This window comes from Tiliqua scincoides, chromosome 9 (assembly GCF_035046505.1).
Source record: "Tiliqua scincoides isolate rTilSci1 chromosome 9, rTilSci1.hap2, whole genome shotgun sequence".
NCBI lineage: Eukaryota > Metazoa > Chordata > Lepidosauria > Squamata > Scincidae > Tiliqua > Tiliqua scincoides.
In genome coordinates this window covers 22,440,756-22,462,238 of record NC_089829.1, presented here as the reverse complement: position 1 = coordinate 22,462,238, position 21,483 = coordinate 22,440,756, and the positions used below count along the sequence as shown (strand labels likewise).

The 21,483-nt window shown below is 49.2% G+C and overlaps 1 protein-coding gene across 2 annotated transcripts in view; it reads left to right on the top strand.

Annotated features, from left to right (window-relative positions):
• NFAT5 (nuclear factor of activated T cells 5) overlaps positions 1–18,021 on the top strand; it is a 59,047-nt gene extending 41,026 nt beyond the window's left edge. For both annotated transcript variants that reach the window (XM_066636907.1, XM_066636908.1), the window contains exons 7-14: positions 3,659–3,793; positions 6,213–6,265; positions 7,913–8,045; positions 8,475–8,552; positions 10,405–10,547; positions 11,065–13,438; positions 14,602–14,830; positions 15,598–18,021. In XM_066636907.1, the coding sequence (XP_066493004.1) occupies positions 3,659–3,793; positions 6,213–6,265; positions 7,913–8,045; positions 8,475–8,552; positions 10,405–10,547; positions 11,065–13,438; positions 14,602–14,822 (3,137 nt within the window). In that variant the 3' untranslated portion in view covers positions 14,823–14,830; positions 15,598–18,021. The remainder of the gene's footprint in view (positions 1–3,658; positions 3,794–6,212; positions 6,266–7,912; positions 8,046–8,474; positions 8,553–10,404; positions 10,548–11,064; positions 13,439–14,601; positions 14,831–15,597) is intronic.
• The last annotated feature ends 3,462 nt before the right edge of the window (positions 18,022–21,483 follow it).

Here is a 21,483-nt window from a genome sequence, read left to right as displayed (position 1 = left end):
TGTCACAGTCACCTCATTCAGCAGTTCTGTTTCATTCTCTCTTGTCTCTAAAGCAGGGGTGTCCAAAGTTTTTGGCAGGAGGGCCACATCATCTCTCTGACACAGTGTTGGGGGCCAAATTAATTTACATTTCAAATTTGAATAAATTTACATAAATGAATATATTAAAGATGAACTTATATGAATGAATGAAGGTCTTGCAGTAGTTCAAGGCCTATAAAAGGCCTTGCACAAAGCAAGGCTGCCCTTTCCTTTCCTGCTGCTACTGCATCACAGACGTGAAACAACAAGCAGTGGAGGGAGCCCTCATCCCACAGCTCACTCGAGAGGCCAAACAGTTGCCCTCACGCTGAGAGCTGTTGCATCGGGCCAGTGTGGGCTCCAACAAATCTCTGGAGGGCCAGCGGCTCATTGGAGGCTAGGGGCTCCCTGAGGGCCACATAGAGAGGCCTTGAGGGCCGCAAGTGGCCCCCGGGCCGGGTTTGGGCACCCCTGCTCTAAAGTATAGATTTTCTTTTGATCAAGCTAAATAATCCAAATAAACCAGTGACCTAAATTAAACATAGAACTGAGGTTATCTTAGTAAATGTTTGAAATCATTGCCCACAGTTCAAAAAAACAACACTCTATTATCATTTTCTGTCTTACAAGGAGTCCATGTACTGATTGAAAAAAAAGAAAAGAAAACCTTATTATACAATTGCAGTGAAATGACTTTTTTCTACTGCAGCCTCCTTTATGGTGTAAAAGTATCTGCTGTTGAGCTTTCTGTGCCATGAGCAACTTCAGACAGATAAACAGAACGCTAGTACTTTTGTCATTCACAGGGTCCTAGGAAGTTGCCCCATGCCAGGTCGGACCGTTTGGCTATCTAGCTCAATATTGCCTGACCCTGTGACTGTCATTGGCTCTCCAGAGTTTTAGATAGAAATTGTTCTTTCCCCTCCCTGTAGTTGCTTTTGGGGATTGGGCACGAGATTTTCAGTGTGCCAATAAGGGGTCTACCACTGAGCCACGGTCCTTCCCCTCAGTCATCATCAGCCAAGAAGTAAACTTGCTTCTAATGAGGGCAGTGGTAAAGTGTAAGGACTGTGCATTCAAACTACCCTTCAGTTTACTCCCGGCAAAGTAAGCTGGGATATCTTATTGCCTTGAAATAGGATGTGTGTGTAGTTGAGCTGTGCCAGCACATTCTTGGCAGTGCTGTCCGGATTTGGGGGGGGGGGAGCCCCTTCGGATTGCACACTGGTTCAGCCGTGCCCCCTAAACAACCACTTGGCTCGAGAGCTTAAGGAGGCAAGCCCTGGTTGCAGTGAGCTGGCTACAAGGGGCCTTTTCTTCCTTCTTGTGGTTGAAAAAGCTGTACTCAGTGCAACTCATTGGCTGGAACTGCTGGGACTCTCCCTTTGGCTGAGAAGCAAAAGTAAATTTATTTCTGACTTGTTCAAATGCTGGAGCCAGCAGCAAGCAAAACCTTTGTGGAAAAGCCCGGAGCTTCATGGCACTTAACAGCACACTGGAGGACAATATTTTGTTGTAGCAGGACAGTGGCCTACATGCAGTGTCTCTGCTAAAGCAAACTGCTGGCCTGGCACTATAGAATGACATATTCCTCCTATCTTCAGGTGAGCTACTTCTCACTGAAGCGGTATATAAACAATAGGAGATTAAAGCCTCCAAGGTGCTCTAGAAACACATTTTTTTATTCTTGGAGCCAGCACATTTTGAGTAGTTACTCAGGGTCATGGAGGTGCTCTTGTTTTTATCTCAAAATTGATTTCTTGAAACTCTTTGGGCCCAATATTGGCAAGCAATTCTATTCCACCTTATGAGGTTTTCTTACCTGTGGCTTCTGCCTACAGTGGCTCCATCCTCCTTCATCCTTTTAACCATAGATGATCAGGGTGAAGTGGTTGCCTTCTTGCCTCTGGGCAAAGTGCTGGATCCCCAGGCAGTGCTGGAGCCATCACACAAACTATGTCAGAGTGGCATGTGCAGCCCCAAACCAGCTGCTCAGCACTTTACGAGAGAAACAGCGCAGGCCTCTTCATCACGCAACAAGCTGATTGGCAGTTGATTGACTTCTGCAAGTCCTTCCACTTGCCCATTTCTAAGGCTGACAATCATAAGAACATAAGAACAGCCCCACTGGATCAGACCATAGGCCCATCTAGTCCAGCTTCCTGTATCTCACAGCGGCCCACCAAATGCCCCAGGGAGCACACCAGATAACAAGAGACCTCATCCTGGTGCCCTCCCTTGCATCTGGCATTCTGACTTAACCCATTTCTAAAATCAGGAGGTTGCGCATACACATCATGGCTTGTACCCCATAATGGATTTTTCCTCCAGAAACTTGTCCAATCCCCTTTTAAAGGCGTCTAGGCTAGACGCCAGCACCACATCCTGTGGCAAGGAGTTCCACAGACCAACCACACGCTGAGTAAAGAAATATTTTCTTTTGTCTGTCCTAACCCGCCAAACACTCAATTTTAGTGGATGTCCCCTGGTTCTGGTATTATGTGAGAGCGTAAAGAGCATCTCCCTATCCACTCTGTCCACCCCCTGCATAATTTTGTATGTCTCAATCATGTCCCCCCTCAGGCATCTCTTTTCTAGGCTGAAGAGGCCCAAACGCCGTAGCCTTTCCTCATAAGGAAGGTGCCCCAGCCCCGTAATCATCTTAGTCGCTCTCTTTTGCACCTTTTTCATTTCCACTATGTCTTTTTTGAGATGCGGCGACCAGAACTGGACACAATACTCCAGGTGTGGCTTTACCATAGATTTGTACAACGGCATTATAATACTAGCCGTTTTGTTCTCAATACCCTTCCTAATGATCCCAAGCATAGAATTGGCCTTCTTCACTGCCGCCGCACATTGGGTCGATACTTTCATCGACCTGTCCACCAGCACCCCAAGATCTCTCTCCTGATCTGTCACAGACAGCTCAGAACCCATCAGCCTATATCTAAAGTTTTGATTTTTTGCCCCAATGTGCATGACTTTACACTTACTGACATTGAAGCGCATCTGCCATTTTGCTGCCCATTCTGCCAGTCTGGAGAGATCCTTCTGGAGCTCCTCACAATCACTTCTGGTCTTCACCACTCGGAAAAGTTTGGTGTCGTCTGCAAACTTAGCCACTTCACTGCTCAACGCTGTCTCCAGGTCATTTATGAAGAGGTTGAAAAGCACCGGTCCCAGGACAGATCCTTGGGGCACACCGCTTTTCACCTCTCTCCATTGTGAAAATTGCCCACTGACACCCACTCTCTGCTTCCTGGCCTCCAACCAGTTCTCAATCCACGAGAGGACCTGTCCTCTAATTCCCTGACTGTGGAGTTTTTTCAGTAGCCTTTGGTGAGGGACATTTCATGCTGATGTAATAAGGACTGTTGTAGCCGATTCCGGTAGGATCCAGCCATGTGCCAGCTACCAGGGGAGCTGTGCTGATTTCAGACTGTAGAAGGCATGGACGTACTTTCCTGGAAATTGGAATGTGCTTTGCCCATGTCAGAGCCACATTCCTCTTTTTCCACATTCCAAGCTAGCCAAAGGATGGCTTTTATATGGAGGCTGGTGGGAGTGCTGCCAATGGTTGGCATGTTTTCCCTGAAACCACCACCTCCTCTTTTCTTTCCCCCCCATTGTGCAGCTCAACCAGCAGGTGTTCCAGAAATCCTAAAGAAAAGCCTACACAGTTGTTCAGTGAAAGGAGAAGAGGAGGTCTTCCTGATCGGGAAGAACTTTCTGAAGGGAACGAAGGTCATTTTCCAGGAGAATGTGTCTGGTGAGTACCTAGGCTGAGCCAGCATGGAAGGAGTTTTGCTTAATGACAGAGTCCCTGGGTACAGAGGAAAAGAAAGGGGGAAAGCATGCAGGAATCGGGGAGGAATCTCAGATTTGCATTAGAAACATGTAGTGTTCTTACAAAATGATGTCCAAGACATTTCAAGTGGATTAATGGCACATTTCAAGTGGATTAAGCACTGTCCAGTCAAGCACCAGATCAAGCACTCACCCCAGCACTGTCTGTTCTAGTGGCTGCCTGCTGGTATTCATTTGCATCTTTTTAGATTGTGAGCCCTTTTGGGACAGGGAGCCATTTAGTTATTTAATTTTTCTCTGTAAATCGCTTTGTGAACTTTTAGTTGAAACCTTGGCAACCTTCAGTCTCGAAAGACTATGGTATCGCGCTCTGAAAGGTGGTTCTGGCACAGCGTCTAGTGTGGCTGAAAAGGCCAATCCGGGAGTGACAGTCCCTTCCACACCGGGAGCAAGTGCAGTCTGTCCCTGGTCTGTCTCCCTGGCTATGGGCCTTCCTTCTTTGCCTCAGACAAAGTGCTGGCACCTTTGGCCAGACAAAGTGCTGGCAAAGTGTCTCTTCAAACTGGGAAAGGCCATGCTGCACAGCCTGCCTCCAAGCGGACTGCTCAGAGGTCAGGGTTTCCCACTTGTTGAGGTCCATCCCTAAGGCCTTCAGATCCCTCTTGCAGATGTCCTTGTATCGCAGCTGTGGTCTACCTGTAGGGCACTTTCCTTGCACGAGTTCTCCATAGAGGAGATCCTTTGGGATTAGTTGAAAAGCGGTATATAAATACTGTTAATAATTAATAATAATCAAGTTTTCACAGGCACAGGGAGTGAGGCAGCCTTTGCTTTGAGATTGCTCTGAGATACTTTGTGTAGTTACTCTAGGGCTGCAGTTTTCAACTGCTGTGACCTGCCTCAGGTGTGCCGCAGGATCAGAGGAGGCAGGCAGCAGCTGCATGCCCGCATGCAGGAGAAGCGGCTGCTTTGAGCCTCCCTTGGCAGGCAGCACAAGCAAGGGAGCAGCCAGGGAAGGGGCTAGTCGTGGCTGCTTTGCATCCCGCGCAGCAGCTGAAGAGTCCGCTTGGAGCTTGCTCCTGCTACTGAGCATGACTCAGGCTGCAACCTGATCCTCACTTTCCTGGGAGTAAGCCCCGTTGGCTACTATGGGGCTTACTTCTGAATAGACATGCATAAGGTTGGGTATGAAGGAGGTTGTTGCCTGCCTGCCTGCTGATTGGCCAACAAGAGAAGCCTGGAAGATCCAGGAGGTGGGAGCTGTGGAGTGAGTGAGAAGAGGGAGCCAGAAGCAGGTACATAGCAAGCGAGTCTGCTGAGGCCCCCAACCTAAGGTTTCAGGGTCCCTGAAAGTCTCTTTTCTTTGCCAGATTGCCTGCAACTCCCCAAAGCGACCCTCCCTGCACTTTGGGGCTTTTAGAGGAAGGGTGCTGGGCCACAATCCTATCTACACTTTCCTGGGAGTAAGCCCCATTGACTATAATGGGGCTTACTTCTGAGCAGGCATGCATAGGATTGGGCTCTGGGGGTGCTACCCATTCACACTTACCTGGGAGTAAGCCCCATTGACTATAATGGGGCTTACTTCTGAGCAGGCATGCATAGGATTGGGCTTTTGGTTGCACTCTTTTTTCTCAAATACACAAGCAGGCAATTGGCACTTCTCTCTCCTCTTCTCCCCCACCCCACCCCCTTCCCCAGGAATATTCCCCCCCATCTCACAGCAACTCTCTTACTGTCCCTCCCCTCACTTGTCAGCACCTTCCAAAGATACAGAATCACTGCCTCACATTCTCTCTCTCCCCCACCCCCAGTTTAATCCTGCACTTTGTTTCAATCATGTCTCCTCACTGCCCCTCACCCACATTCTCCACTATGTGATCAACCTGCCCTGTCTTTGCCAACACTTTTCTAGCACTTTTGATAAGAATTTGAACATAGAATTCTTCCTCCTTTTCAGAAACCGCTTATACTTCCCTCTCCATGCTTCTTGTCAATTTTTTTTGTCATGTAATGATTTAATTGTATTAATTTTATTAATTCAAGATTAACTGTAATGTAGCGATTTAATGTAAGTAAAAAACTGATAGTGTGCCTTGGCAATTTTAGTGCCTTGTCAGAGTGCTGCGAGCTGAAAAAGGTTGAAAATGGCTGCTCTAGGGCAATAGAGAAAACTGTTTTGCTCTGTCAGTGCCTCTGAAGAAGAGTCTCCTTGATATGCATTGGGCCTTGTGATGGTAATAAACATTTCTAGGGCACATTTAAGATTTTCTCTCCTAGTTTCTGGGGGTAATTGAAAAGAAAGCTGCTTCCTGGGTCTATCTCAGTGACAACACATAAGCCTGACTTGGCCAGTGCCCTAACTCTTTATTTTCACACAGACGAAAACTCTTGGAAAGCAGAAGCAGAAATTGACATGGAGCTTTTTCACCAGGTATGTGCTGTTTGGGTGCACAGAAATCTAGGTGCAAAAACTCTCCTGTTTGTAGTTGGTGTAAAATTCCCCGTTTGTTCCTTACAGTATCCCCTGAGAACTTGCTGAAAGGATCCTTGTGTTATCTGTTGGGTATGAAGGGTCTAAAATGTTTTATTCTTCAATTAAATGAATCTATTTAGTCTTCAGGTGGTCGACCTTTTGTCTGTCACATGGACAGTAGACTGAATTGATATGCTTGAGCAGATAATTTGACAGAGGTATATCTGCCTAGTGTGGCCTCTTTGTCAGTTTGGAAATTGGCCACAAATGATTAGCTTTCATCCTGTTGCAGTGCTTTGCTGCTTGACAAGTTGTGGTGACAGCCACTAGCGTAGATTACTTTAAGAAGGAATTTGGATAAGTCACAAAGGACGGGCCTGTCAATGCCTACTCATCAGGATGGCTAGAAACTGCTCCCAGGTTCGGATGCAGCGTGCCTCTGAATAACCATTGCAGAAAAGCAAGGGCAGGAGAGGTGTCTGCCTTCCTTGCCTGTTTGTGAGCTTCTCGAAAGCATCTGGTGGACCACTGTGGCAATCAGGATGTTGCTGTACTATATGGGCCCCTTTGGCCTGCACTAGCAGAGCCCTGCATATGTTCTTTTGTGTGTGTGTCCCCATCTTAAATGGTGGTAGTAGTAGTGCATCTTGCATCCTCTACAACCTTCATGCCATTGCGACTATCATAGTCTTTGATACAGAGATTATAGTAACAAGTCCTTCACCTGTTGTGCTTTAATGTTGGTACCTTTCGTGTCACACTCCCCTCTGAGGAACAGAAAAGTAAAAGATGTCCGTTCAAGAAGTTGATGGTTCCTTCACCTTGTTGAACCTTTTTGCTTTCAGAGAGGGGAAATGAGAAATGGGCTTCTTTGTCCCAGCTGCCTTAAACAGTTTGTAATTCTGTTAGACAAAGCAGACCCTGTTGCAGTAGAGAGGATCTCTGCTACCCCTTGCCTGACTGTCTTTGCGACATGTTCCCATTTCTACTTAATGTCCTTATCAATAACTTGGTGTGACACCAAGACTCTTAAACTGAGCCTCAGCTCCAGTTAGCCAAGGGGATCATTTCTGATGTATTTGTGACCGGCACAGTGTGGCGAAGGGAGCCCAAGTGCTGTACTGGCAGAAGACAATGGTTGTGCCTGCAGCTGAAAGCACTGCTTTGGCCTGGCCTCTGCGGTGCCTTTTTGTCCTCTAGCCTGTAGATTTACATGGCTTCCACTGCTTGTAGTAAACCAGCCAGTGGTTTGGTGGGTGGGTGGTGGAGGATCTGTGTAAGCTGCGGTGAAGTGAAGATGGTGGAGACACTGAGCAGCACTGTGTACTTGAGGGTGCTCTGAAGTGAAGAAGATCGTGGGAGCCAGGTGGAGGAGAAGGACATGTAATGCAGGGATCACCCTTGTGTCTCCACTACTGATGGGTGTGCCCAAGAGATTCCACTCTGTCCTGGGACAAACGCCAAAGTCACCTAATAACTGAGTAGCGAAGCTTTTCCACCAGAACCCCTCAGTCCTCCGTAGGGACATTACATCTCATGAATGGACTGTGTGGTGTTTTAATCATCGGCATGCCAATGCTACTTGAATTCTCTTTTTGGCTGCAGAATCATCTGATTGTGAAGGTGCCACCATATCATGACCAGCAAATAACTGCACCTGTTTCCGTGGTGATCTATGTGGTGACCAATGCTGGGAGATCACATGACATACAGCCATTTACATACACTCCAGACACATGTACGTAAGAAAACTTGAAATGGGGGGCTTGGCAATTGTTTCTGCACAGTCATTCTCGTCTTTCATTTCATTTCTCTTCCACATCTGGAAGAGGCTGAGAGAGACAGCAAGGCCTGCAGTGTGTGTGAGGGGATCCTTTTGCACCAGCACAGCAAGGGAGGGCAGGCTCATGGGGATTCACCTTTTTCCAGGGAAGGCAGGCTGGCTGGCCCCACTTGAGATACCTAAACTAACCACTGAAGTTGACTGACTCATGGGAAGAGGAAGTGCTTTGGGCTGCTTTTTTATCTATCCAAGCGAAACTTTGACCATTGCTGTCAGTGTGGACTCTCTTCCCTGTAAATGGGGAAGTTTGTGCTCCTCACCTTTTATGGGAACCCTTGACATTACATCTGTTTTGAAATTCAGCAATGACTTTTGCACCCACAGCTGGTACTCTGAATGTGAATGTGAAGCAGGAAATATCCAGTCCAACACAGCCCTGCTCTTTCGATGAAGCTATCAAAGGTAATTCTTAGCAGTCACCTGAATCTTCAGGTTCTGACTAGCATTGCCTTTCTACAGACCTTCCAGGGAAAGACTTTTTCTAAATACTTCATTGCGATTACCTAGTTCAGAGTGATAAGACTCCTTTTCACAGAGGGAGGGTGTGTGTGTGTGGTGGAGGGTTAGTCTTGCTATTAAAACAGTGCGCCTTTCTTATTTTTTAATGTATATTAAATATATCAGTGCCAGCCTTATTTCTGGGACAATTAGTAGGGAGAGATGCAACAGTGGAAGTGATATATCTGGCAGAAATGCTAGAAGTTCCGCCTCCCTGTGCACACATTTTCCCACTCCCCTCATTTTGGGAGAAATGACACAGCAGTGCTAGGTGACAAAATGTGGCCAGGACTCTGCCTAAGTTGGAAGGTGCTGCAAGTTACTAGTTAAGCTGACTTATGGAGAATAATAAAGTCGGGAGTTGTTACCCATTTAAAAGTGCTGCACACCACAAATAGAATAACAAGATTCCTTATTGTAGATAATAAACCATCTGCAGCATTTGGTTTTTTGGCATTATTATTATCATATAATATATTCACATACTGTTTGCTGTTAACATAGCAAAATAAATTGGTACTCTGTGCTGCAGCAGCTGGTCCAATTGGGTGGTGACTTGCCTTGTTCTGGACACATTAGTGTGCTGAAGCGGGTCATGCTTCCAAAGCTGCTCAGGAAAATGTACTGAAGCAGAGTGTTGGAAAGAGGAAGCCCCCAGGGACTGTCAGGACTTTGCTGAAAACTACAGCGGGCTTAGAGTTTGCACATGGGACTTCCTAGGCCATCCTTTGACCAGTTTAACTGTGCGACTCTCCACAAGTTCCAGCCTCGGTACCACATGCCTAAGAGCACTTGCCAGCTCTGCCCTTCCAGGCTCTTTGTGTTGGGACAAAGGCAAAAAGGGACACATATGCGTGTTCATCAGTTGTGTCTTTTCCATGTGTTGAGTCGAACATGTGGATGTCAGGAGCATGGTCAGTGATCCCCCTGATGTTTGAAATGAGTCCAGCAGGCATTGCCCTTTTGTGTGTGTGTGGGAGGGGGCTTCTGAAAAGGGCTTTGGGTAATATGGTGGTGCGGAGCTAGACAAGAAAAGTGACTGCATTGCACTTCCTGTTTTTTTCATCTCACCTTGTGTGGGAGTCAGCAGTTTAATCCAGTTCCCGGTTCGAGTTCCTTAGATGTTTTGTTTATTCAAGCCCTTGCTTGATGACAGATGTTAATGTGGGGATATAGTCTTATTCTCTTTTTCTTAATAGAAATCTCACACTTTTCAGGCAATCTGTAGCCATTGTTCTTCATTGCGACTTCATCTGCACCATGCAGGTGGTCTGTAAGAGAAGACTGGAAAGGTTGACACTTTTGGCAAGAACTATCTTACTCACGTGATAGTGGAGTTGTACAGTGGTGGGGGGATGATGTAGCAGGATCCCAAATTAGTAAAACTTTAGAACTGGCTTTGGGGTTTTACCTGTAATCAGCTTAATGAATGAAGAAAACTGAAAGCACCACCTTTTCCTTGTGGCGCCTTGAGAAATCTAAACTAACGAACATGGCATGTTTGTTGCGGGACATGGGCTTCTGCAACAATCTACAACAGTAAGCATGTTGGTCTTTAAGATGCCCCCATACTCGTCCGTTTTGCTGCACTTGTTGTCTGGATAAAACATTGTCATGGTCATTGCCGCCCCTGCCTTTTAGGAGGAGAGTTCGCCCCCAAGATGGGTCCCTTCCTCACTGTCCTGCTCTGAGTTGTGCCTTCAACCAACCATCTTTTGGGATAGTCACTAATTCTGTGTGTGTTGACCTTCTGTAGTGAGTGCTGGTGGCTGCAACCTGGACAAAGTAAACATTCTTCCCAGTGCCTTGATAACTCCGCTCAGGCCGAACAGTATTAAGAGTGAAGAGGCTGCTCCGATGGAACTTGCAGCTGAGAAAAGGTCTCCACCAGGCTTTAAGGTAAAGAGATTGACTCCTTCAGGTGCTGTGTCTGCTTGTGCTTCCAGGTTCTGATGCAGAGTTTGTTTTATGTACAGTATTAAATATAGTCTTGACACAGAGATTGCAGCTAGCCTAGGAAAATGCTCCAATCGGTATGGATTCTACTTCCTCTCTAGGCAGTGGAATGTGACACAGTTAACATGTAGTTTGAAGGAGAGCCCTTTGGGTAGCCTGAAGTATGTTTGTCTCTTGGACAGCCCTATCCTATCCAACACACTGCAGTGTGTTGCGACAATTGAACATACTTCTGCTGTTGCAAAATGGCCACCAACAGCCATGTGGAGCCCTTTGTTGGTGGCAATTTTGGGAGTGCTGCCACAAGAGATAGCAGCTCTCCCTGGCTATTGACAGTTCTCACCAGGCCTGCCAGAGCAGGTAAAGCAGGTAATATGCTGTGTCTTGAGCTTGGGTCAGATGTTTGCAAACCTATACAGCAAAATAATGGGCTGTCCTTCTCCTGTGTGTTTTCCTTCAGACAGCCAGTGTAATTGGGACCCCGCAAGTAGCATTGGAGACCAGCATGTCCAGCATCTTGGGAAATGGTACATTCTCCTCTTCTGCCTCCCACTTGGCTTCGGAGGGTGAACAGCAGCAGCATCCCAAGGGGTACACTCCAGAGCCAATGCCCCCCCTCCAGACCCCAGACATTGCCCAGCCTGGCAGCTTCCCAGCAGTCTCTGCTCCCAGCCAGCTGCAGAACAGTGAGGCCTTGTTGCAGCAGGCAGCTCAATTTCCCTCCAGAGAGCCCCAGTCCAGAGAGGTACTGCAGTCTGACACAACAGTCATGACTTTGTCCCAGTTGACTGAGGCTTCCCAGCAGGAATCGGCACAGGCCCTGCAGCAGCAGATCTCATCCAGCATGTTCTCATCAGCTAGTGGGGTGAATCAGCTGCAGAGCACCATCCAGCAGCTGCAGGCGGGGAGCTTTCAGGCCAGCACTGCCACCAGCAGCAGTGGCAGCAGTGGGAACGTTGATTTGGTCCAGCAGGTCTTGGAAGCGCAGCAGCAGCTGTCATCTGTCTTGTTCTCTGGGCCGGAAAGTGAGGATGTTCAAGAGCAACTCAATGCAGAGATTTTCCAGCAGGTCAGCCAGATCCAAAATGGAGTCAACCCAGGGATGTTTTCCTCTTCTGAGACTGTCCTCTCACGGGCCGAGAACACCCACTCGCAGCCTGAAGGTCCTTTGTCCAGTCAGCAGCAGCAGCAGGCCATGGAGACCTCTGCAGCAATGGTCATTGAGATGCAGCAGGGCATCTGCCAGTCTGCCAGCCAGATACCGTCAGACTTGTTCTCCTCCCCCTCCTCGGGAAATGGAGCCCTCCAACAGTCTCCAGTGTACCAGCAGACCGCGCATGTGATGGGCGGGCTATCGACCAGCGAAGACATGCAGATGCAGTGTGAGTTGTTTGCTTCCCCCAGCGTTCCTGGTGGTGAAGCAGCTCCTCCACTGCAGCAGCAGCAAGTTCCTGCCAGTGGCCCTACACTGTTTCAGTCTTCTGGCGCTGCTGAAGGCGAAGAGGTGTCAGGCCAGGTGAAGCAGATGCAGAGCAGTGTTTTTCAGACCATGGTCCAGATGCAGCACAGTGGGGAGAGTCAGCCGCAGGTCGGCATGTTCTCTTCCTCAGAGAATATGATGGGTGTTCAGGGCAATGGAACACAGCAGCAGGGTGGTGGTCTTTTCCAACAGGGCGGGGAGATGATGTCCCTACAGCCTGGAAGCTTCCTGCAGCAGGCATCCCACTCACAAGCGCAGCTTTTCCACTCACAGAGTTCCATTGGAGAGGCCCAAAACATGTCCCAGGAGCCGCCAAGCTCGCTCTTTCATGGTCAGGGCACTTCCACCTCTTCCTCAGAACAGCTGCAGTCCCCAATGTTCCACTCGCAGAATACCATGGGAGTCCTACAGAGCAGCTCAGTGGTGCAGGACCAGCAGCCAGGCAATCTCTTTCTCTCCCAGAATTCAATGAGTGGCTCCATCACGCAGGAGGAACAGATGCCGTTCTTTGCTACCCAGAATTCCATGTCTCCTCTACAGGCACCTGCCAGTGCTGAGCAGCAGTCCTCATTCCAGCAGCAGCAGCAGCCCCAGCTCTCACACCTCCAGAGCCCTCTGCTTACTCAAGAGCAGCCCCAAACCGCTCAACAGGGCCTGTTCCAGCCACAGGTGTCCCTGGGCACCCTCCCTTCCACTGGGGGGTCTCCCAGGCAGCAAGGAGCCATGTTCCAGTCCCCACAATCAATGGTGGCCCTTCAGAACAGCGCCCCCTCCCAAGAGCAGCAGCAGCAAAACATGAGGTTCAGCCAGAATGCAATGGGTCCCTTGACACCTCAGAAGCAGACTCTCCTGTTCAACTCCAATCCCAACTCCATGACTAGTCAGGAGCAGCAGCAGCAGAACCAGCCCCTCTTTCACCCCCCAAGCAGCATGGCACCACTGAATCCAGATCAGCAACCCATGCAGTTCCAGAACCAGAGCCCAGGATCTGCCCAAGCTGAGGCTCAGCAGTCCACTTTATTCCACAACTCCCCTCAGATCCAATTGGTCCAAGGATCCCCCAGTTCACAGGAGCAGTCTGTCACCCTCTTCATATCGTCGGCTTCCATGTCTGCCTTGCAGAACAGCATGAGCCCACCGGACTTGCAGCAGTCCCCCCTCTACTCCTCTCAGAGCAGCATGGCTAGCCTTCAGAGTGCTACTTCGCCCCCCCAGCAGCAGCAGCAGCAGCAGCAGCAGCAGCAGGGTGGCTCTCTGTTCCATAATTCGCCCGGAGGGGCCATGAACCAGCTGCAGAATTCATCAGCTTCATCTCAACAGACCTCTGGGATATTCCTCTTTGGCATCCAAGACAGTAAGTATGGCATGCCCAGGTTTTAACATTTGAGTCTCCTTGTGGTCCCCCCCACCCACATGGCCTTTATGCCTTTCTATGTGTTAGGACCTCATTTTTCCAGGCCAAATCATGGAAAGCCAATAAAACTAAGTCACAACTTCTGTCAGAATGTGATAGCATAGTGTGGATGTTGCAGCAATATTGACAAGAGATACAAGGCCTGTGTTGGAGGTTGCTTCCTTATCTCAGTGCAAAATAGGGGCAACAGGATCATCCCAGCAGGTCAGCAAGGAGCTGGTGCCTTTCAGGGCAGGCTGTTGAAATGGTGCCAGTTGGGCAGTGCTGATAGTCCATGTTGTGGTGCAAAGCCATTTTTGCATTTGGTAACTCAACTCAATCTAGTTGCATTTCCTCCTAGGGTTTTGGTAAGGTTTTGGAAGAAGGGAGTTTTTGAGGGGAGGGGCCAAGTGGGCAATCAGGACATCAGTGGGAAGGCACATGCTTTGCTTGAAGAGAGCCCCAGGTCCAGTCCTCAGCATGGCGAATTTACGACAGGGTCACGTTATTACTGAAGAGCTGCGCCTGTGCTCCAGGAGGGCACCGTACTGGGCAAGATGGGCCACTGGCCTGACCCTTTGACACTCAGACCAGCAGAGTGTCTTCTTCTGTTGTGCATGCTTTTGAAGCATGCTCATAAAGGAGGCATGATGTGGTGAGGAGTAGCTCTTTTGGGCAGGCAGCACTGGTTGTGTGTTCTGATTTCATGTACAGCTGGACAAAGGAGGGTAACCCAAAAGGCTTGTCGCCTTTTGCATCTGTGTGGGGAAAAATGTTTCCTGTGCTTGTTACTGACAGCCTCTGTGAGATTTCCAAATACCTTGGGTGAGGAGGGTGGCATATGCATGACTTGACATGTGAGAGAGGCCAGGGTTTGAAAAGAAATTTGCTTGAGAAATGTGCATGTCTGCACATCAAACTGCTGCTCATATTAGCTGAGCTCAAAGGCTAAGCCTGAAGAGTCTAGTTGGAAGGCAGGCAGAGAAGGCTTGGTAGGGCTCCCTGAAAGGCATCTACCCTTTGTCCCCACCTGTCCTACCTCTGAATGGGGGGTGGGCAGTTGCAGAACAGGGCCTCTTTCGACCTGAAAGACTCTTCTCACAGACTCTTGCCTCCCTCTACAGGCTGTGGCCAGCTCTTAACATCTGGGCCAACTGCCATGACTGATCAGATGATCACCATCAGTCAGCCACAGGGAGAGGCACAGCCATCGGTTACCACTCTCCTGTCACAGCAGATGTCAGAGAGTCCTCAACTGACCACCAATCAGAATATGAAGAAGATCGACGATCTGCTTGTGTCCCTGCAGAACCAGGGCAACAGCAACATCGCGGGCTCCTTCTAGCTGACCAGGTAAGTGGGATTCTACCCCACAGGGGACAGTCTGGGCACCCCCATATTGTTGTGACTGGGCATAACAATAGATTGAGAGTGGGTGATATTTCTGCTTAACTCAGGCGTGGCCTGGCCTGGCGGTCTCCACTCCTCCTGTCAGTCAGTGGGTGGCACGGAGGTTACTTGCCATGGTATCACTGAGCCTTGTTTCAAGGCCTGTCAGCTGCCAGCAAATGACGTTGCTCCGAATCCAAGCAGAGACTGTGGGATGTCGGTGTAGCCTTTTGCCTTGAACCAAAGGGCTCAGGCTGGAATCACCCATGCCAGAGCTTCACTGGATGCAGGTCAGTTCCTACCCCACAAAGCGTCCTGAGCAGGACTCCATTTGCATGTGCAGAAATGATCTGCATTGCAGCCCAGTATGTTGTGTGAAGGCAGATGACTGGGATTCTTGCCCAGCAATTCTTCTTGGTTCCAAGAGAGAATTAAGATGCAGCCCAGAAACTCTCCAATGCACTGAGTTCTGTGCTACTGCTGTGATCTAGTGGTGCAGCTTCAGAGTAGATATTCTCCTCCCCAGTTGATGTGGTGGGGACTGTGACAGTTGACTGTGGAAGGCCGGGGGGGGGGGCACAATGATGTCCAGAGTGAGGCAGCAGTCATGTTTAGCTTCAGCATGGAGCAAAATGGCCAGCAAAGGGGGTTGGGTGCTGCAGAGATGAGAGAAGGATGAAGTTCTCCATCATGCTTGACAGTATTTTTTTTCCCCACCCCTCCCCCCTTAGCTTGTCCCTTCAGAGATCCTGGGGTGGAAAAGCAGAACAGCAAGATTTATTTAGCTCTTGTGACTCTGGAATTTGGGGTATTTGGACTTGACGTGTCCCCTGTTAAGAGATCGCCTGGACCCATGGGAAGAGACAGCCGGCACGCTTGCTACAGCAGAAGAGCCCTCGAGCTGCACCTCCCAAGTGAGAGCATCAGAGATGCTGAATGGCTGTGCTTTGTGTAATCCAGGCCTGGACTGGACAGCTGCCCCCACCTCTAGCCCTGCCTTGGTAATGCAGAGCATGGCTGCTTAGTTGTCATGGCAGCTCGACTTGGAAAGAACTCGGAACTGCACCCTCCCCTCCTGAACTTCACAACTCTTCAGAGAGGCTGTGAAGCACCCAGGGACTACCGGCATTTGGTTAGTCCAGTGACTGCTTCATACTCAGGCATGCGTGTTACTTGATGGCTCTATTGTTCAAATATGGATGTGTCTTCTCTTGAGGCATTAGGAAGGGACAGGAGTGCTCAACCTGCAGCCTGCAGTGTTGGGTTTCACATGTGTACAGCACTGTGCAACATGGTGGGTATCAAGCAATGAGCACACCAGTGTGGGGTGGGCCTCGCCTTGAGGCAGAAACTGCTGTGAGTGTTTTGAAACAGAAAGCTGTGAACGCCCCCCCCCCCCCGTGGAAGGGTTCTGTGTGCAAGTGTCACACAAGGGCAGAAGGAGGGAGGAGAGCCTGTGAAGGCGTGGGGGCTCTCTATCCAGGCACATGCCTGAGGATGCCAACTGGAGGGCTGCTCCTCAGGGGAGGGTTTTTCTTGTTTTCTGCCACCTTTTCCTTTTAGAAAGGGGACAGTGGTGAGGCTGAGTTGACTCCCCCCTTGAGTCTTGACAGCCCAAATCAGGACATGAGCTGAATTGCCTGCCTTTTAACCCCCCTCTACCTTCCTCTTATTCTGAATTATGCTGCCACCTGTAGGGACCCAAACTAATTTTGCAGGAGATGCAAACAGCCACTGCTGTTGGACTGGAGTGCCAACTGGGTGGGGGCCACTTTGATCTGTGAGTGGGGCCGGAGGGTGTGTGTGTGTGTGTGTGTAGTCAGGTTGGGGTCTGCTTCCTAGTCCATCATTTTTTAATTGAAGCTGTTGTAAAGTCTTTAGTTTACACCCAGTTTGTGGAGGAGGAAGGAGGCCTCTGGGTCTTGGCACAGCACCTCTGTGCCCCCCCCCCGTTCACCCACTTATTTGAGGCAGGAGGGGCACAGCACAGGCTGTGGTGGTGAATTCCCACTCAACTTCGCCTTGGAGTCGGAGCCTGCAGGCCATGTGTTCCCAGCCCTCCTCTGGTCCAGGTGCTCCCCAAGATGCTCTTGCCACAGCCTCTTGTCTGGAGTAGTGCGCCTCTTCCCTCTCTCTCCTGCACGTCCAGTGCTGCTTGTGGCTCTCGTTGGCCTTGGGGGTTGTGTGTTTTTAAAGTACGTGTTGGTTTTCATTTTTTGTTACTTTTTTGTGTAGAGAATAACTTGGCCTGTAAACGGTTTTTTTATAGGCTCCCCCATGTGTGTTTTTTCTATCTTGTACACCGCCTTGAGCTCCGTAGAGTCATGCTGGGGTTTTCGTGTTCTGTTGTTGTCCTGTCGAATGCCAGTCCGTGTCTGACGTTTGCAGCTGGTGGGTCGTTCTGTCTGTTTATTGATCTCTCCTGGAGAGGCTTTGAGTTACGTTTTCAGTAGTACAGGCTATTTTGCCGATATGAAGGGAACTTTTCAGAAAGAGACCTGCTTGAGGTCATTTAATTTTGAATACAGTTTTCAATCGTTCAAGTTTTGGATGGTTTATATCTAATGTGTGTTTCATTTTTTTTGGAAAGCTCTATTTTGTATTTAGGAAATGGTTAACTATTTTGCTATTTGTACTGAGTGAGTACATTGGCATAAATATAAAATATATATTCACACACACACATTCTTCTTGCCACATATTTTTGTGGTAAATGTGTGAGCTTATCGTCTGTTCTCCCGGTGTCTAGTAACAGGGGTGGGTGGGTGCTGAGTCTTTATAAAGTACAGTAGAACCTCTTTAAGTTGACCACCCAAGGGACTGGAGGAATTGGTCAACATAGGGGGGTGGTCAGCATATGGGAAAAAAGGCTATAGAAAATTAGGTCTAGAAAAACCCAAGGCTCTAGAAAATTAGATCAACTTAATGAGGTGGTCATTATAGAGAGGTGGTCAACTTTGGAGGTTCTACTGTATTTAATTCCTTCTTTGCAGCATAGATAACACATACCTACAAAAAAAAAACAAAAAAAACCCCTTTTTTAGTTGTCAAGGATGTTTGAACAAATTTTGGATATTTTTGGGGTGCCGAATCAAAAAATTGCATCAGTTTTGCCCAATTGGCTCTAGTTTTGTGAGTATGGCATAGTGACCTGATATGGTGATTCAAGCAGCTTCCTTGTGAGGAAGCAGACACCATGGCTTCCTCACAAGGAAGCTGGTTGAAACAGCATATAAGGTGGCTATGCTGTATCCCCCAAACTAGAATCAATTTGGCAACACTGATGCCATTTTTTGATTCATCACCCCAAATTATACCCAAGAATAGGTCTAACTTTTATGACAGCAAAATGTGTGTAGGCCTGTGTATTTGATTCATCTCTGGCCATTCCACCTGGCAGCATCTGTGCTGATTGGCTGCAGGGACAGCATTGCATCGTCTCACTTTGCAGTGTGACAGGGGTTTCACTGCAGTTTGTTGGGGTTCTATTCAGTGTGAGCCATTTAGCTTTTACTCAATGTTATGTTTAATATTTTATTGCTAGCTTCTTAATTTATAACACTACAAGAATTCGTAGTTGGAAGAACCTGCTTTTCCTGTGTCATAGTGTCCAAAGCTGCTCTGAGCACCCTTATCTTGCAGTAGGTTTGTTTCTTGCCAAGAGAGTACGAAGGGTGAGAAGGAGAGGCCTTGTGCTCCTTATGAATTGTGTGTGGGGTCACAAAGAAGTTGACAGAGCTAGTGAAGGGCCCATGACTCTTGCTTGCAGGAGACCTTCTGCTGTACCTGAGGGAGACCGGTAGCTTCTGGAAAAGGCACCAGGGTTGTGGCTTTAGGGGGTGAAGTGTGCTTAGGGGTAGGGGGCAGCTTGACCTTTGCGTGGCTGTGTCTTGCTGACTCCAGTGGCCAGGCTGCCCTCAAACCAAAGTGACGTGGAACCAAGCCAAGTCACCAGGGACCAATTCTCTCCTGCACCAAGACTGCTGTCTGGCTCCCCCTTGCCCTGCTTCCCTGTCAACCACCAGCTGCCTGACGCCTGGCTGGGTTTGTCACAAGGGCTGCTTCTCCTATTCAGCCTGGAATTGTGATGTTCATATCTTTTGGTCTTATCTTTCATGTTTCATGGTCCATTTTTGGTCAGTATTTGAGTGTGCAACATCTGGGATATGTGATCTGGTTGCAAACTGTCTGTCTTTGGAATGGAGGCTGCTCAGGGGCTGGTGCTGCATCTTGCCTCTAGCTGGGGGGGGGGGGAGAAACCTGGGTAGTGGGACCTGCAATGGCTGTTCCATGGCAGTGAACGCTTGGCAGACCTGTGAAACTGCACATCTTGTCACCTCCTTGGCCTCTGCCTGGCTGCTTGGAGCTTATTCTGTATCCATCCATTCTTCTGCACCGCCTCAGTCCACATCTGGCTGCTTTCAGTGTGGCTTGGCAGTTGGGCCAGTAGGTGGCAGGAAGGAGGGATCACCCAAGCACTTCCCTGGAAGGGGCTCAAGCTGCAGAGATGAGGCCTGTCCTCCCAGGTGCATGCCCAGCAGAAGCAGCCCTGGGAGTTTGAAGAGTGCCATCTGTCACAAGGCGGCCCTTCCATATCTGCTCTGTGCCTCCCATGCCACCCTAAAGAGCAAGGCCCTCCTGGGTGTGCCTGCCATGGCTGGGGCACCATCCTGAGGGCAAGTTCACAACAGCTGTCCAACTCGGGGCATTGGAGCAGAGCTAACAGGCTGAGAAGTGGATTCATGGCTTTGTCTCCCTGCTCTGGTAATGAGTGCTTTGGTGTTGACCTGTGCCCCCACAACACTGGTCTCCCCTTTGCCACAGATGCATCCTGTTGCAGAGGTGCTGCAGGGCCAGGAAAGGAAGCTGGCAGCAGCACATGCTGCCCTTGAACAATAGGGGGTCACTGTTCCTCCACCAGAGCCATCATTTGTGTGTGTGGGGTCTGGCCTGTGGAATCCTGCTTGTCTTTTGTGTAACATTGGGCCACATTGGACCTTGTTTAGAATGTAGGATGCTCCACAGCCTTAGCCCCACTGAGAGGCTCTGCACCTCTCTGTCCCAGCTGCCCACCCCTTGGAAGGCTTTCTCAGAGCCCCACTCACTGTCTGCAAAGCATAAGCTCCCAGCAGCGCAAAACCAGACTTCTGTGGCTCTTGGTGTGCCTGCCTCTCCTCTCCAGGGTGGTTTCCTTGCCTGCCTAACCCTCTTAGAGCAGGACACAGACCAGCTGCTGATCAGCCCCTCCCAGAACCCTGCAATGTGACTTTGGATGGCCCCTCCTGTGTTTGTGTGTCTCTGGCTTGTGTTGGTGGGGTTTTCTCAGAGCACTGATACCAGGTTTTTGTTGATTCTATTGGGCAGGGTGGGCTGGGCTGGGGTCTCATTTGCATCTGTTTTTAGCTATCCTGTGATAACTTGTTGAATATTAAAAAAAGAAAAGATATTTTGCTTCTATTGGGACATTTGTATACTTGCAACTATATTTCTGTACACCGCTGCAGTCAAGAATAAAACTTTGAAAGTTTTCATTGTGCAACCCTCTGTTTCCCTGATGGGCGGGGCTTGGGAACAAGATGTGGGGATGGCTTCTTAGGGATCCTTTTGACTGCTCTGGATCTCCATCGCAGCCCCTTGCTTGGACTTTTCAGGTGCTTCACACCGGAAGGAGGACTGCAGGCTTGTCTTCCGGTCCAGAGTTTGGCATGTGGTTCTCAGAGGTTGCCTCTTGGAGGCATGTGAGGCTTGTTCCCAAAGGGGCTGCATCTGAGGCCTCTTCCCTTCTTTACTGCCACTGAGCTTTTCCTGCTCTTGTTGCTCACAATCCAATGAGCCAGGTTCAAATCCTGGCAGCCAGCCATGAGTGGGCAACTGGTCTGGCCCATTTGAACCACATGGGAGAAGCCTGATTAATGACCACATGGTCATTGCCTGCCCTGCTGCTTTTCTGTTGCACTTCCTTTGGAAGTCTGGTGCTGCTCAGGCGCCCGACCAAGAATGGTGCCCTTGAATGCTTCAGAGTATAGTTTGGGTGCAGTGGCTTTAGCTCTGACCTGCTCAGCACCCAGCCCCTCCCTCCCTTCCCCGCATCTCTTGCAAAAGCAGGTGTCCAGTGCCCACCACCAACCCAATTCCAAGACCCGTGTTTTCAAGCAAATGTACTCTGCGGCTGTAGTCCATCTGGCTCAGGGTTGTCCAGCCTGAGGGAGTCCATAGCCATTGCTTTTCTTTGGATCATTCAAGACCTCATGTGCTGCATGCTTCCTTTATGGTTCCTGATGTTTGCTTCATCACCCTCGGATCTGACCAACAGCTCAGATTTTTACTGCCTGTGACAGAGTGCAATCCCAGAGGGGCAGCGTGCAGACTTCGCTGACAGTCTGCACTTGGAAGTTGATTGATTGTGGCACAAGGGAGCAGAGCTTCTTGGTGAAAGCTGAGCATTTGCTGCAGTGCTTGGATGGCACAAACTCCTGCCCACCCAATGGTAGAGCCAGTCCAAGAGGCTTCTGTGCAGTTGCCACAACTACAAGGAAGCCCTTCTTCACAACCTGCAGAATGAATCAGTGGAACAAGGTGTCATGACAGCCCCAGGGGGCTGCTGTAGCCTTCCCTGG